At 34.4% G+C, this 18,204-nt stretch overlaps 1 protein-coding gene across 3 annotated transcripts in view; it reads left to right on the top strand.

Annotated features, from left to right (window-relative positions):
- The first annotated feature begins 851 nt into the window (after positions 1-851).
- The window catches only part of NTRK2 (neurotrophic receptor tyrosine kinase 2), a 380,358-nt gene continuing 363,005 nt past the window's right edge, over positions 852-18,204 (top strand). For 2 of the 3 annotated variants that reach the window (XM_049770641.1, XM_049770643.1), the window contains exons 1-4: positions 852-927; positions 1,025-1,096; positions 11,788-11,856; positions 15,037-15,191. In XM_049770641.1, coding sequence (XP_049626598.1) covers positions 15,077-15,191 — 115 coding nt within the window. In that variant the 5' untranslated portion in view covers positions 852-927; positions 1,025-1,096; positions 11,788-11,856; positions 15,037-15,076. Of the gene's footprint in view, positions 928-1,024; positions 1,097-11,787; positions 11,857-15,036; positions 15,192-18,204 lie in introns of those variants that run through there. The other variant, XM_049770642.1, reaches the window with a different exon arrangement.

Raw genomic sequence — 18,204 nt, 5'->3', positions numbered from 1 at the left:
TTTCTATTTTTCTTTTATTTTTATTTGTTTGTTTGTTTTTTTTTTTTTGTTTTTTTTTTTTTGGTCACACTAGACAGTGCCAGGGATTACTGTTGACTCTGCTCTCAGAAATCACTCCTGGCAGGCTGGAGGGACTCTATGGGATGCCAATTCAAACCACCATCTGTTCTGGACTGGCTGTGTGCAAGGCCAATGCCCTACTGCTGTGCTATCTCTCCAGCCCATGTTTTTATATTTTTCTACATTCAGTTTTGCTTCTCTAACAGTAGTTAAAATAAGTGAGGGAATTGGGGGTAGAGTGGTTGGTGATAGATTGCCTTGGGCACCCTGATGGAAGTTACCCACTCTTTTTTTATATTTTATTTTATTTTATTTTATTTTATATTTATATAAATATTTTATGTTTTAATTTTTAAAACATCTATAATTAATAAATTAATTTACCTCGGGTTATAAAATCAAAATACAACTTAGTTACATTTCTATAAGCTTATGATGTACTATCAAAAAAGAGTAACTAAGTAAACTATTTAAACTGCATGAGAAGTATAAAATATCTAGGAAAGAAATTCAACCAATGAGATGAAAGACATATTACTAAATACTTACAATAAAACAACAAAGAATAGCCAGGACTGTTTCTTGAGCACAGAGTCAGGAGTGATCCCTGAGGACAGCTGGATGTGACCCCAAACCATAAAATAAGACATTCTAAGTACTATAATGTATCAAGGAAAATAAATAAAAATTGTACAAAAAGAATGATTTTTCTCACAAGTTAAAAAGTAATATTTTTATAAACTCCACAAAATTTTTATATTATTTGTATTCTGTTCTCCCCCCCCCATATAGATACATTGCAAATCAGAAGAGATTGGAAATCATTAATGAAGACGATGTTGAAGCTTACGTGGGATTGAAAAATTTGTGAGTTTTCATGATTGTACAATTAATTTCAGAGCTATTTCTTACACTGTTAGAAGATCCTTCATTGATTAGTACTGACATGCATGTGTTTTTATAGGACAATTGTGGATTCCGGATTAAAATTTGTGGCTCATAAAGCATTCCTGAAAAATAGTGATTTACAACACATGTAAGTAGTGGTTATCTTTTACATTCTATTTTTATACTTATTTAATTGGGTCTCTGCTTTATTTCTTTTTCTCTCTTCCCCTTAACTCTAAACTCCTCTTTAAAAAAATGTGACAATAGCTTAGAAACATTAGCTTTGATTTTTGTTTGATTACTGAATAGCTTCAGAGGGGTACTTGGAACAGCCTGTTTATTTCCTTTCATGAATTCTGGGCCATTTCCATCTTGGACAGAGCAGTAGGCCAACAGCAAGGAATCTGATGTGAAAACTGCCCTGTTATAGCATCCTTGATTCTATTTCTTGGAATCATCACATGTTCCCTGGAAAACATTAACTAGTTGTAACAACAACAACAAACAACAAAAAACCTGTCTTGTCCTTGGCCTTTTCAGGGAACTAAAAATTACTAATGCCACCCTCTCCATAAAAGAACATATTTTTGAAGCTTCATGTTCTCAAAACTGTCTGTTATGATTGATAAAAATGGAGAAAAAATCAGTCACATAACATGTAAAGCTTTGGACAATTATCAACAGTGACAAATGCTTTCACTGAAGTCAAATTGATGTTGTAATGAGTGCCATCAAGTGGAATATGGAAAATAGTAATGCTTCAGTAATTCATCCCTAAGGCAGTGGCATTTATTCAGTATGATGTGGGCTTTCTCAATGGTTTCTTCATTAAACAGAGGATTATGCATTGCTAAGCTTAGATTGGTGTTCCCCATGCCAAGTTCAATGTGAACTTTGCAAGAAGAATTTATTGGCCTCCTAGTTTTGAAAATCATATTGCAATAATCCCAAATATATAAACCACAGTCTAAATTTACCTATATGACTTTCTTGCATTATCTCATGTGATTTTTCTGATGTTGACAGGGGAGACCTTTCTCATCCTTATTTTATATACATAGAACAAGATAAAGAAAGTCCTAGGGGTTTCTCAGGTTCTCTTATAGCTAGATTTTGACTACATAATTTACTCCTTGCAATTTTATTATGATAAAAGTAGAGGAAACAAAATTTTGCTAGTCGGCTTGAGAAAGAATATAGTAGTGAAGATATTTTTCTTGCATGTGACTGGGTAGGTGTAACTTCCAAATCAAGCAAACAATAAAACATAAATGCATGCTATCTACTTAGAAGATAATTCCTTCTTTTATGTACTTTTGTTTTGGGTCGCTCACAGAAATATTGAGAACTTACTCCTGGCTCTGTGATGACAGGCTTTTAAGATACAGGAAATTGAACTTGATTTGCCGTGGGCAAGACAAATACCCTGTACAGTGTTTGATCACTCAAGCCCTCAAAAGCAAGCCATATTAATATATTTTTCGGGGGGTAAGAATATTTTCTCAAGTTATATCCAGAACAAATATATATCCAAGTTATGTATATATATACATATAACATACATATATCCATATAAAACATCATCTTAAGTATAGTCTACCTAAATATTTGTGGAGATTTGTTGATAAAAAAGTAAATTTCCTGAAGCCAGTTTAATGATTTCATTTTTTGTATGTAGCCTTTATGCTGAGATACATTTTAAAATAAATCCTGTCAAATTAAAATACTAAAAAATTGGCAAAACACAGAATTTCAAAGTAACTTTATTAACACATCTTTAAATAATTTGGGCATTATATTTTTAGTTGATTTGCCTGCATAAATATGAGTCTATATAGGCCTTGATAGTATAAACAAGAAATAATTTGTATGCAAGAAAGAAGAAAAAGGCTCTAATGCAAATCATTTGAATATAATTAATGATCTTAGTGGCTAAGTTCTGGCATTTTCTTTATAGTTGACTGTAGACTGAAATCATTCAGCTGCCACATTGCCACATTTTATTACCTTTAATGTGATTTAGATAGTGGATGGTCATCAACTGTAATTTTAGTAGTAGACATTACTTTTCTATACTTCCTTTTTTTGGGGGTGGTTTTTGGGTTTGGGGACCACATTAGCAGCACTCAGGTATTACTCCTGGCTCAGAAATCACTCCTGGTAGGCTCAGGCTACCATTTAGTATGTTGGGGATTGAACCCAGACCCTTCCCGAGTGGGTGCATGAAAGACAAAAGACCAACTGCTGTCCTACAGCTTTGTATCCCATTTTTTTATACTTTTTATATCTTCCTTCATTTTTCTTGCCTAAAAACAAAACTACTTGCTTGATTTTTCATGGTAATGTACTGTGGAATAATTTAATGGCATTCTATGTTTAGCCATAGCTTATATGAAGCCTTTCATCTGTCCTCTCTCCCACAGATGGAAAATGGGAAATTAAAGATGACTAGAGACTAGATCATTGCTTTAAAGTTTAAATATAACCATCTGAGGAGTACCAATTTTTTACTCTCACTTCCCAAACTATTGATTATGATGAATTATGAATAGGTAAATCACTGGGTGGGGCCCAAAACATTATTACATATAGTAAAGTTACACAGTACCCAATTATAAAGCAGGCATAGAATTTTTAGTAAGCTTTACCTTTCTTCATTTAAGAGGCTCCCAATTGCCAATATATAGTTTTAAAATTAAATTATTGGCTTTTAAAAATTATATGAAAGAGTAAATTAAGATAGGAAGATATCTACCTTTCTTGACCTTTCTCCTGACTTGTGCTCCTGATTGAGGATGTGCATGCTGGTTTGTTCACCCTTGTTTCTTATATATGAGCCCCATAATATCAAAACATTAAACTTGTAGTATCTGAAAAAAGTAATGTTTTAAAAATGACTTATCTTGGGCTGGAGAGATAGCACAGCAGTAAGGTGTTTGCCTTGCATACAGAAGGACGGTGGTTCGAATCCCGGCACCCCATATGGTCCCCCGAACCTGCCAAGAGTGATTCCTGAGTGTAGAGCCCCTGAGTTCTGCTGGGTGTGACCCAAAAGAAAAAAAAACAAAACAAAACAAAACAAAAAAATTATTTAGCTCTAACCAGGACTATACTGATTCTGGCTTTGTCCAACCACATTTTTTGCAGTTAAACAGTTTATTTAATTTTAGGTTTTAGGTAAATTCAAAACCCTACCCAAGCATTATATACTAAATGTCCAGATCCCAAGTCATTGACTTTTTTGTTTTTATTTCCTTTAATTTCTGCCCAGCTCTAGAGAACCCACTCAGAGAAGACACAAGTCTGGACAAATGCATTTATGTGGGTCAAGACTGGGTTTAGAATTAATTGGAGAATGAAGATGAGCGAGTTCTAATGCTTAGACATTTACTCCTGGGATTTAACATCTCCTAAAGATGATGGGCAGATTTTTATTTTTTTGCTTATTTTCCTGAGCATGAATTTGCAAATGATTTGTGAACACATGAGGAGGACTTGACTGCTTTTATAAAAGTTGATATTTGTGTTCCACCCTTGCTACTTACTAAATTCATGCTCAGAGGCCCAAAAATTTGCATAAGTTTTAAATATAGTTAACCAATAAAATGTTTTTGGAGTGGATAAGTTACCAGAATGATTCTAAGTTTCCCAGTTAAAGGTCTCATTTTTGGATATATTCTGTCCACTGAATTGAATAAAACATTTGGTAGCTTCTATTTGTCTTTATAGTCTTTCCATTTGTTTTTTATTTTATTTATTTATTTATTTATTTATTTATTTATTTATTTATTTTGTTTTTATAAAGGGGATAGTAGATAAATCTTGTTAAAGGAACAATTGTATGAAGGATAGAAATCGTATTTTAATGTCTAAAATTACAGGGCACAGATATTTTTCTTCTCTGTTTATGCTAATTTACAATAATTAGAATTTCTACACATGATTTATGGTTATGATTACATATTTTGTTGTGGGACTCACTGGATAATCACACCTTTTAGGTGTGCTGTTTGCATGTTTGACTATTTTCTGCCTGATAATTTGTGGCAACAGGAACAAATAGTGGTGTTGCAGGGACAAGCTTCAGTGAATGTGGTAGGACTGACTATTAAACACACATCACTATTTCAAAGCTTTAGACACTTTAGAAACTGAGCCACTTCTCAGCCATAATGATGGCAAAATTGAAACTTACTGAGAAATATCTCAATGATGTATAATTTTAAAAATACATGTTTGAACCATATTGTAATTATATTTTAATCATAATTGTTTTTGTTGTCTAATTGGTCCACATTTGGATATGTTGCTAGTATAATTGAGATAAAAATTAATTTATTCATTGTATTCTCATCATGGATGTATTTGGTTATTTTAGAAGTAATTAATAAAATGTTCAGGAAGTAGAGGGATAGCACAGTGGGTAGTGATTCTGCCTTGCATGAGGCCAACTGGGTTTGATCTCTAGTATCCCATATGGCTCTCCAAATATTGCCAGGAGGAATTTCTGAGCACAAAGCCACGAGTAAACCCTGAGCTCTGCTAGGTGAGGCCCCAAAACAAACAAAAAAGTTCAGAGGAAACCAAAAGGAGGCTTGCTAGTGGCTTGATGAACTCCTTCCACCCACCTTGGATGTGACAGCTACAAGCCCCCATCCAAAGGCCCAAAAGGGACCCAGTGAGACCTGTACATTGAGAAGAATATGCTTCACTCTAAATTTTATAGTTGTGTACATAACTTTTAGTCAGTGAACTCCAGTACAACACATAGAAAACACCACACTGCAAAGGTCACATTGGGGAAACAATGCAGAAAACCGCCATACTTAGAGAATGATGATAGTATCTCTGCAGACCCAATAAGCACTTGCCACCCCTGTAACTTCTCCAATAAAGACTTTAGAAAGAAAATTTGGAGAATGAGCAAAGAACTCTAAGAAATCATGAAACAAACCTAACAAACCACAAATAAAAATCAAGAGGATATAGAAGTAGAAATAAGAAAATTTTTAACTGAAACAGAAAATGTAAACCTCACTGCAAAGCCACTCCAACAGAGTAACAGCTGCTGAGGACAGAGTCAGTGAACTGGAAGATGAGATGCATAACAACTACATACAAAAAAAGAGGTTGGAAAAGAGCTTTAAAAGAAATGATCAGACAATGAAAAAAATCCTCAAAGAATGTAGACAGATAAAAATAGAATTCTGGGATAAACTTAATTGAAACTACATAAAAATCATTGGAGTCCCAGAGCACCAGGAATAAAATCCCCATGGAGAATCAACAGTCTAGGACATCATTGCAGAGAAAATCCCAGAGCTAATGAGTGCATTCAGCCAAATCGTCCATGGTCAAAGAGAACTAGCTAAAGAGATTCAAAGAAAAACACTCAAAGTTATATCCTAGACACAAGGATGAATACCAGACATAGGAATAGAATACTGAAGGCAGCAAGATCAAAAAGAAAAATTATATACAAAGAAGTTTACTTAAGTTTTACAGCAGATTTTCAAAAGCAACCCTAAAGGCATAAAGGCAGTGGTGGAATACAGTGACAAAACTCAATGAAATGAATGCTTTGCTAAAAGTACTTCACCCAGTCAGACTTACTTTCAGATTTGAATGACTGATACACAGTTTCATGGACAAACAGCAGCTTGGAAACTTTAGATACAAACCCAGCCTGAAAAGAAACACTGAAAGGTCTATTTTAAGGCAAAGCAGACCCAACTAAGACACCAAACTGCTACAGAGAGATGACAGTAAATCCCAGGACATCTCTCCCACCTCTCTCAATGTCAATGGACTAAATGCACCTGTTAAGAGACATTGAGTGGCAAATTGATCAAAATGTTGAATCCAATGTTTTTCTGCCTATTAGAAATGCATAGTTTTTTTTTCTTTTTGGTTTTTGGGTCACACTCAGCAGTGCTCAGGGGTTACTCCTGGCTCCATGCTCAGAAATAGCTCCTGGCAGGCCTCAGGGGACCATATGCGATGCTGGGATTGAAACCAATGACCTTCTACATGAAAGGCAAACGCCTTACCTTCATGCTATCTCTCCGGCTCCTAGAAATGCATCTTAATGGACAAATCAAACATAGACTCAAAATCAAATGTTTGAAACAACTGCCTACAAAAACTGGGTTGGCAATACTTTTATTAAATGACACAGATTTTAGACTTAAAAAGTTTATAAGGGACAGAGATGGACATTTCTTAAAAATTAAGAGATATGTACAACAGAATGAAATCAACTCCTAAACATATAGACACACAATAAGGAGTCAGCAACATATTTAAAATAATTAGTTGCATATTTGATGGAAGAAATCAATAGTAACACAATAATAGTGGGAGACTTAAATACCTCTCTGTTATCTCTAAATAGGTCAACCAGCCTAAAACCAAACGAATATACTAGTTCTGGGCCTAGAGCAATAGCACAATGGTAGGGCAATTGTCTTGCATGTGGTCCCATCGGGACAGACCTGAATTTGATCCCCAACATCCCATATGATCCTGAGTGCAAAGTCAGAAGCACCAGGAGTAACCCGTAAGTGCTACTGGCTGTAGCCCAATCCCCCAAAAGAATATACTGTTTCTGAAGGGAGAAATGAAAGAGTGGTTTTATATATATAAATATATAGTGATGGATCTGAATTCCATCCCCAGCATCCCATGTGGTCCATAGGGCAGAGCCAGGAGCACCAGGAGTAGCCATTAAGAGCCACTGGGCATGGCCCAATACCCCCCTAAAAGAAAATACGAACTCTGATGGTAAAAATGAAAGAGATTGGCATTTAATATATAATATATAAATATATGTCTTTATATAGGTATATAAATTTATATAGGTATATAAATATATATATAAGTATATATTTATAAAAATATAATATATATATTGCTCTCATACCCAGAAAACTGGATATACAATTTTTTGTTTTTAGGCCACACTTGGTGATGGTCAGGGTTTACTCCTGGCTATGTGCTCAGAAATCACTCCTGGCTTGGGGACCATATGGGATCCTGGGTATTGAACTGCAGTCCACATGCAAGGCAAACACCCTACTGCTGCTGCACTACCACTCTGGCCCCTTGATACACATTTTTCTCCAATAAACATGGGTCATTCTCCAAGATATAGCACATGCTGGGCCATAAAACACATCTCCATAAAATCAAGAGTATAAAAATTGTATAAAACCCTTCTCAAATCTTGATGTACTGAAATTAGAAGTGAAATACAAACAGACAGAGAGAAAAAAAACCTTAACACCAGAAAATTAAACAGTTCATTACTGAACAACTAGTGGGTGAGAGAGGAAATCAAAAGATTCTTGGAAACAAATGAGAATGAAGACAAATTATTAGAATTAGTGGGATACAGGAAAAGCATTATTGAGGGAAATTTAGAGCTTTGTAATCACTCACCAGGCATAAAGAAGGGCCCTACATAAATAATTTGATGGCATAGCTTATAAAACTGTAAAGAGATCAACAAAATAAATCAAAAAGGGGCCAGAATGATAGCACAGTGGTAGGGTATTTGCTTTGCATGCTGCCAACCCGGTGCAGACCTGGTTTTGATCCCTGGTATCCGATATGGTCCACTGAGCCTGCCAAGATTGATTTCTGAGCACAGAGCCAGAAGTAACCCCTGAGCGCCACCCAGTACGGCCCAAAAACAAAAACAAAAAAAATGTATTATAAATATGCAGACATAGGAAATAATAAAGCTTAGAGCAGAGATTAATGAATTGGGAAACCAAAATAAATAATTCAAAATATTACTGAAAGCAACAGTTGGTTCTTTGAAAAATAAACAAGATTGATAAATCATTAAAAACTCACAAAGAGGGCCAGAGTGGTAGTGCAGCAGTAAGGAGTTTGCCTTGCACAGAGCTGACCTAGTAGGAACTGTGGTTCCCCAAGCCAGGAGAGATTTCTGACCACACAGCCAGGAGTAACCCCTGAGTGTCACTGGGTGTGGCCCCCTGAAAAAAACGAAAAGTAAAAAAAAAACTCACAAAGAAAGTGAAAGAGAGAAACTTAATAAATTGAATTAGAAATGTAAATGGGGTGGGGATGTTACTACAGATACTACAGAAATTCCAAGGGTAATCCAAGATTACTCTGAGCAACCATGCCACAAAACAAGAGAACTGGAAGAAATGGCTAAGTTCATGGACTCCTATAACTTCTCGGGATTGAATAAAGATGATCTAGTCTATCTGATCAGACCTTTCACTATTGAGGTAATTAAAATGATAATCAGGAGTCTTCCAAAAGACAAAAACACAGACACAGATGGATTCACTAGTGAGTTCTTTCAAATCTTTCAAGCAGACCTATTGCCAATCCTTTTCAGGTTCTTCCAAGAATTTGAAGAAAAAGTAACACTCTTGAATAGTTTTTATGCAGCTAACATCACCCTGATACCAAAAGCAGATCGAGATGCCACACACACACAAAAAAAAAAGAACTACAGACCAATATCTTTAATGAATATAAATCAAATATCCTCAACACAACAGGATCCTAGCACATAGGAGACAGCAAGAAGACCATACAACATAACCAATTAGGATTTATTCCAAAGATGCAAGGACATCTTTCATACCATCAATCAATGCAAGTCAATCAATGTAATATATCATATCCAAAAAATGGGAAAAGAAAAATCATGTAAACATATATTCATATCAATAGATGCATAGAAAGCATTTGATGAAGCTCAATACCCATTCATGATAAAAACTCTCAACAAGATGGGAATGAAAGGAACATTTATCAATATTGTCAAGAATATTTACAACAAGTCTATGGCAAATATTATACTCAATGAGTAAAATGAAAGCTTTTTCTCTAAAATCTGCACAAGATCAAGCTGTACTGCCTTACCATTCCTATTCAACATAGTACTTGCCTAGCAATCAGGTAAGAAAAAGATATCAAGTGCATCCAGGTAGAAAAGGAAGAAGTCAAACTCTCACTGTTTGTAGGAAAGCCTCTTTAACAACTGGAGTTGGGACAACTGATCAGCTACATGCAAAAAAATAGAGCACTACATGAAAAAAAAAAAGAACTCTTTAACTCTGCACAAAAGTCAAATAAAACTTGATAAAAGCCTTGATAACATACCTTAAACTATGAGGAATATAGAAAACAACATAGGCCAAACAGACTAAAGGCTCTTCAAGGAGGAAACACCACTGTTCAAGCAAGTGGAAGTAAATATAAAAAAAATGGACTGAATTAAACTAAGAAGCTTCTGCACTTCAAAGAGAACAGTAACTAGGATACCAAATCCACCCACAGAATGAGAGATACTATTTATCCAATACCCATTTGATAAGGGGCTAATATATAAGACATACAAGGTACTGACAGAACTTATCGAGATTAAAACAAAAGAAAACATCTAACCCCATCAAAAATGGGAAAAAGAAATGAATAGACCTTTCCTAAAAGAAGAAATACAGATGGCTAAAAGGGACATGAAAAAATGCTTCACATCACTAATCATCAGGGAGATACAAATCAAAACAACAATGAAATACTATCTCACACCACAGAGAATGGCACACATCACAAAGAACAAGAACAACCAGTGCTGGTGTGTCTGCGGGAAGAAAGGAACTTTTATTTACTACTGGTGGGAATGCCATCTAGTCCAGCCTTTCAAACTATATGTTTTCAAACAATATGGAATATACCTCAAAAAACTGGAAATTGGACTCTCATAGGATTCAGCCATACCACTTCTAGGTATACACCCTCAAACACACACACCAAAATATACAAAAATGCCCTCTGCATCCCTATGTTCATCACAGCACTATATACATTAGCCAAAATCTGGAAAATATCCAGGTGTCTGACAACAGATGAGTTTCTAAAGAAACAGTGGTACACCTACATATGGAATATTGTGAAGCTGTTAGGAAAAATGATGTCATAAAATTTGTTTATACATGGATGGACATAGAGTCTATTATGCTGAGAGAAATGAGTTGGAGAGGGATAGACATAGAATAGTCTCATTTATCTATGGATATAAGAAATATAAAAAACAGTGTGGTGATAATATTCAGAGATAAAAGTGATAAGGATCAGAAGAACCAGTCCATGAGATGAAGCTGAGTACAAGGACCTGTGAGCACAGTTAGAGCCTTAACTGCAAATACAACTACCATAACAATAATATTGAGATAAAGAAGTAGAATGCCTGTGTCAGAGTCAGGCAGGGAGTAGGGAGAAGTAAAATGGAGAACAGGAAAGTTACGCTGTTAAGGGTTATGTACATTCTATGATTGAAATCAAACTATGAACATTTTTTGAAACTATGATGCTCAAAGAAATTATTAAAAAATTTAGTAAAAAATGTTCAGCAAAATTTCTACTAAGTTTTTATTAGAATGGGAAAAATTTAATTACTCTTTGCAGTTTTGTGTCATATAATTTTAAAATATATTATTTTTAAAACATCATTTTATGAATATTTGTGCTTTTAAATTTAATTATGTTTTGAAATATTTCATTATTTAATAATCAATAGGGGTATAATATTGATACAGAAGTTTTTTAGGAAAAACAAAATTTTTTTAAAAGAGCTAAAAGCAGACAATATGAATTCATGTCTCCTCTACTATAAAAATTATAATAGATGCCAAAATCTATCCATCATTTTAGGTGAAAGAGATATTGTTGATCTCTCAATAATGCATGAATAGTAATAAAATAAAATTGAATTTTGAAACAGAAAATATTCGAATATATACCCAAAGTATAAAATTTCAACTTCACATTTAATTTTTTTATTCCTTTCAGCAATTTTACAAGAAATAAATTGACAAGTTTGTCTAGGAAACATTTCCGTCATCTTGAATTGTCTGAACTGTAAGTAATAATTTTGTGTAATATTTAAGGAAACTTTTAAAGAATGGGTAATATTATTTTTTTCAAATGAGCATTGTTGTAATCATATATTTTATTTGGTTTGGGACAATACCAAGCATAGAACAAGTAGATAATATGATTCAGTAATTAAACTATAGATGTATTTTGATCATATATATCTTATGATGACTTAATGCTTTTTTTTTACACAATAAGGTGTTCTAAGGGAGTTACAAAATGACATCATGTGAAAATGGTTATATATCTAACAAATATCATAGCACCTGCTAGGTACTTATTATGTCTAGGCTATTGTAGCAAAGAAATATATTTGATGAAAAACTAGTATATATTTAGAATGGACTATGAAACTATAAAAATTAATGAAATATTGCAGTTCACTAAAACATTGATGAAACTTGAGGATAGCATAGTATAGGAAATAAGTCAGAGGGAGAAATACAAATACCAGATAATTTCATAGATCTGTGGTAAAGAGACAAAACAAAGAGAATAGACAGTGTCAAACAATATTACAAAAATGAGATTAACAAGTAGTGTGGGAAAGGGATGATGGGAAATGAAGTGATGAACTAGATAGAGGTCACATGAAGACAGTGATGTAGGGTCTTGGTCATTTTGGTGGTGTTGGGGGCAGATATTTTGTAAACCAATACTATAAATATTAACACTGTTGTAATCATGTTACCTAAACTATAAAAAATAAATTAATAAAAATTCATGAGTGTCAATAATTAGCAATCTTAAAACAGAAAGTCTATTCAAAGAATAAATAATGGAGAAAATTTCTTTATCCAATAATCCCAGTGGTGACTGATCTGAAGGAACAAAATAACTCCTCTTTACCCATCTTATTTTATTTGTGAGATTTTTTTCAGATATACCACTACATTAAATATGTTTCCTTGCCTTAATTTCCCGATAGTAAAAATATTAAATTTGTTGATGATTAATAATCCACATTTCCCCATATATTTTATTCTCTACAAATCCCATCATTATTGCCACTTCTTTGGGTAATTCTATGGATTACTAATTCAGTGGCTCTGTATGGCAGAAGTTGGCCAAGATAGTTTTTGCTTAAACTTTCTGTTGGTTGCCTTTGTTGTAGGGTTCAACTCTTACTTATTTACAAAATGAAAATTGTGTGTAATAGAAGATGAAATTAATGTAGAAATAAAAGGTAGTGGGGCCGACGAGGTGGTGCTAGAGGTAAGGTGTCTGCCTTGCAAGCGCTAGGCAAGGAAGGACCGTGGTTCGATCTCCCGGCGTCCCGTATGGTCCCCCCAAGCCAGGAGCGATTTCTGAGTGCTTAGCTAGGAGTAACCCCTGAGCATCAAATGGGTGTGGCCCGAAAAATCAAAAATAAAATAATAAAAATAAAAGGTAGTCATCTATTTTCCATGGTAATAGTCTTAATTATAATAAACTGGACTAAACTTAGTTCAGACTTTTCAATTCAAAGAAAGACATGAAAAATTTAAAAATGATACATGATATATTATAAATACTCCATGTAAAAATGCTAAAAATCATTCACTGTAGAACGTTTTCTCTGTGGGTTGAAAATGATAGTTCTAGTTTTAAATTCATATGTCTCAGTATTCTCTTTGCTGCATATTTAATCAATTCATTATACAAATGTTAATTCTGTTCCTGTTACATATTAAATTTACATGGCACTAGGCCATGGATATAAGAACATCTTTTATGTTCAAGGATTCTGCTCTTCAGCTGGAGAGGTAGGAACCTAAGAAAACAAGGATTGTGTGCTACAACAATAACTGAAAAGGAGTGTATACAATTTACAAGGAGAGTAAATCAACTGTCAGCGAGTATTATGTAGCCACCTGATCATCGCTTTCTTTACAATTGATGGTTCTATCACCTATTCCTTCTGATGACTAAGTCATACCTGATTTTACTCCAGGAAGCATCTTAGATTAGTGAAGTTTAAACCTCATGGATTTCTTCAGCATTAAATTCCATATCTAGATGCATCTAATCATATTTCACTGTCAGTAGGATATTTGGAAGCAACGAAGCAGGCACAAATTAAATGAGTCTGCATGACTACATTTTCCCCCATAGAAACTCCCAGAACAGTCTCCAGGGATCCTTCAGATTCTTAGAACTCAACCAGAAAACCACAGGAGTAAGTGATGCTGCAAAGTCTAGATGCTGTCCTCATGGAAATCTTAAGATTGCGGTTAATGTCAGGCAGAGCCTAGGTAACGATTTTAAATGACCTCATTTAAAGTCTCATTACCATAAATGGAATTCATCTTAAATAGGCCACTGAGTATTATAAATAAACATTTAAAGATTTTTTTCTTGGGGTTTTTATTTTCCTCTGAACTACTTCCTCTTTCACCAATGGCAGGCTGTGGAATCCAGGCAACACAGCTGAATGGTGGCTTTCTCTTTGCAGACTAACAGGGGAGTAAGATGCTCAGTCTGGAGTTCACTTGCCTTTGTTTAAAAAAAAAATCTGAGTTTGGAGTGGTGGGTATTGAAAGGAATGGTACAAGAATGTTCTTTCACATTTTCTAACTCACATTCACTCCAACTATGTTCCATCAATAACACTAAATTAGTATATAATGCAGAAAACCGGGATTGCCAAGCTATTGGCTCTCAATTTAGTCTTAGCATTATACATATTAAATTAAGATAAAATTAATCTTTATCCCTATTGAAGCCTGAGGTTATTAAACAATATCACTTGAAACTATGATAGGGTCAGAAAGTGTGTTAGTATTCCTGAAAACTTATTATTGGCATCTTTACCTATATTCACTTACCATAATATAAACTGGATGATATAATACTTTTCATTCATTCGTTAAGACATCTTATTTCCCCCCATCTTAATAAATACTCATTAAAAGTCAGGTTTTTATTTTAGCTGTTCTGTTTCTTGTCTCAATTATAACTTTGTAAGGACTTATAACACTTTCCATTCTTTAGCCTCTGCAAAGGCATTTGGACATAGCAAGCATTCAAGCAGGTATTAGAAAAATGAATGATTCATTGTGCTGTCCTGCTATAAAGTTAGTTATGATTTCCAATGAACCAATAATGTATTTTGTATACAAAGTTTAACTGAAAACTTTTTAAAAATGCAACTTGACCAGATTTCATTTTTGTTCCATGTAGGATTCTGGTTGGCAATCCATTTACATGCTCCTGTGATATTATGTGGATCAAGAATCTTCAAGAGACTAAATCCAGTATGGAAACTCAGGATTTGTACTGCATTAATCAAAATAGCAAGAATATTCCCCTGGCAAGCCTTCAGATACCCAATTGTGGTAATTTACTTTTCAATCAATGAATCTGAGTTGATATTTATTATCTTAGTTGTTTTGATGCAGTAGGGAATTGGGGGAGAGTACCACTATCCCCCTTTTTAATAGAATATGAAGTTGATGTCTCCAATAAATTGGGCAATATTTGTGTTCAACATAGAGAAATAAGTAAATTAGATAAACCTTTATTGTATATTTTGGCAAGAAGAATATTAATTCTCAGTGGATGCCTCTAATGTGCATATAGAAAGAGGTATTTGATTATTTAAAATGTATTCCTACATCTATCTATCTATCCCTCCATGCATCTATCTATCCTATGAGTATGGTAATTCACATATGGGTTTTGTTGGCACGAAGGCCATGAGGTGGCAAGGATCTAAAGATGATAAAAGTATTCTGATAGCTTAAGGTACGGCAGTTTAATGCTGTACATTTCTTTCAGTTTGTCTTGCAGCCAGACGTTTTTGGCTTTTAGCGGGGCAGCACAAATCTGCACTACCAAAGGTTTTTTCTCATGTCTAGATTTACTGTCTTTCTCTTTACGTTTTTTTCTCAATTCCTTTCTTTAGTATTTGTACCTTGAACTTTAAAAGGTGCTAGATTATAAAATCAGATTTTTCTGTGAATGCCAGTATGTTAACAAGAAAGTAAAATTTTTGGGTTAGGATTTTACTATTAGTAAAAGTCGTTAGTGTATTAGTTATTAGTTATTTCCTGAACTGCACTCACCACTCTGTTGTGAACTTCATTCATATTGTGAGTCTGTCCTTTTGGCCCTCATCTCTATTGTCTCTGGACATTATTACAATAATGTTCTTAATTTTTCTTAAAACCCATAGATGAGTGAGACTATTCTATATATCTCTCTCCCTCTGACTTATTTCACTCAACATAATAGATTCCATGTACATACACATATAGAAAAAATTTAATGACTTCATCTCTCCTGATGGCTGCTTAATAATCCATTGTGTATTTGTATCACAATTTCTTTAGCCATTTATCTGTTGAAGGTCATCTTGGTTATTTCGAGTCTGTCTATTGTAAATAGCACTGTAATGAATATAGGTGAGGAAAGGATTTTTGAATTGTATTTTTGTGTTCCTAGGGTATATTCCTAGGAGTGATATAGCTGGATCATATGGGAGCTCAATTTCCAGTCTTTTGAGGAAGCTCCCTATTATTTTCCATAAAGGCTGGACTAGATGGCATTTCCACTAGCATTGAATTCTTTATGTTTGTGTGTTTGTTTGTTAGGTTTTTGTTTTGTTTTGTTTTGGGCCATACCAGGTGACTCTCAGGGGTTATTACTGGTTCAGACTCTAAGCTCTGGAAATGCTCCTGGCTGGCTTGGGGACCATATGGGATGCCGGGGTATCTAACTCTATTCATCTAAGTGCAAGGCCAACACCATACCAGCTGTGCTAATGCTCTGGTCCCGCATTTAATTCTTAAGAAACCTTTGCTTCACCATAGACTTACTATTTTTTTTGTTTATTTTCCAAAGATTCTAGTCTTTAACTTTTATTTAAAGACATTAAGCTGCAGCTTACTTTCAATGGGTATGGTAAAAGATAAAAGATACCCAGCTTTTTGGTTGTTCGGTTGTTTGGTTGGTCTTCTGACTCACACTCAGGATTTGGGAGATCGTACTGGATGTTTGAAATTGAAACCTGGGTCAGCTGCACACAAGACAAGCTTGTTACTTGATGTATGATCTCTCAGGCTGTAATGTTCATTTTTTTTTTTTACAAGATAGTACTTAGCTTTCCCACAATATATTTCTGTCAAAATTAGACCACTTTGGCATCATCATGGAGGAATCGCACTTTGCTCTCCTAATTTCCCTCAGTTTTCTTAGCCAACTTACAAATAAACAAAAAATAGACAAAACAAATAGAAAAACAAAATTTAGAATATCATTTCCTGATGGATAGGAAGATAAGAGGATAAGTGTTCTCTTTTCTGATGTAAATGTTCAACTTTTTACTATTGAAAATTTCTCAATAGGAAGCTCCTAGAACCTGTATCTGTTGTGACCACAAGAGTTCAGGACAGCAACCTCTGATAGGGTTTACCAACTATCTCTTAATGGACGTCTGTTTAACCTTGGCCTGAAACAAATTCCATTTTATTTTTAAGTTAAATTTTGCCTATATTGTTTTGAAAGTATTCTAGTAATGCATCCTTCAATAAGTGGTATTGTTTACAAGTTGACATTATAGTGCGTCATATAGTGCGTCAATTTAAATCCTTTTTATGTTTGTTTTGTTTTGTTTTGGGGCCACACCCTATGGTGCTCAGGGGTTACACCTTGCTCTGCACTCAGTGAGCGCTATTGCCTGCCTCAGAGGACCATATGGGATGCCTGGGATCGAATCCAGGTCGATCCCAGTCCCAGGTCGATGCATACAAGGCAAATGTCCAAACGATGTGCTTTCTCTTGGTCCCTGGATCTTTAAAAAAAAAACAAAAAAAAAAAAAAACAGGTCAATGAGTTTTGTGTAGGAAAGTGAGACTCTGAATATACTGTCAGGAGGATCTATTTGATTGAACCTTGCATTCATGCAACATTTATAATTAATTTCATTGTTTATAATGCTTTTCAAAAGCAAAGACATAAAAGGTTATCTTGTATATTTTTGAATTCTTACTTGATTTTTTAGGTGTGTGTGTGTGTGTGAGAAAGAGAGAGACAAAGTGAGAGAGAGAGACAGAGAGACAAAAAGAGAGAGAGACGAAGACGGACAGAGAATGATTAACTTTGTTGTCTTACTTTTTCCTCTTAGTGTGGTGAGTTTTCTTTTTGCTAGAGTATATTCTCTAATACTTCTTGAAAATTTTTAAAAATCTCTAAATTATTGCCTGGTGGAAAATTGGCCTTCACATTTCATGTACTAGGACTGTTATTTTCCTAGAATCAGTTGACTATAAAATTACTTTTCTCTTTTTCAAACAAAACCATGCAACTTGAACTAGCTAGTCCTGCCTCCAGTTAGAGGGGGAACTAAGG

Source organism: Suncus etruscus, chromosome 3, assembly GCF_024139225.1.
Source record: "Suncus etruscus isolate mSunEtr1 chromosome 3, mSunEtr1.pri.cur, whole genome shotgun sequence".
Taxonomy (NCBI): domain Eukaryota; kingdom Metazoa; phylum Chordata; class Mammalia; order Eulipotyphla; family Soricidae; genus Suncus; species Suncus etruscus.
The sequence above is the reverse complement of the archived record's forward strand: the minus strand, read 5'-3'. Positions and strand labels throughout refer to the sequence as shown.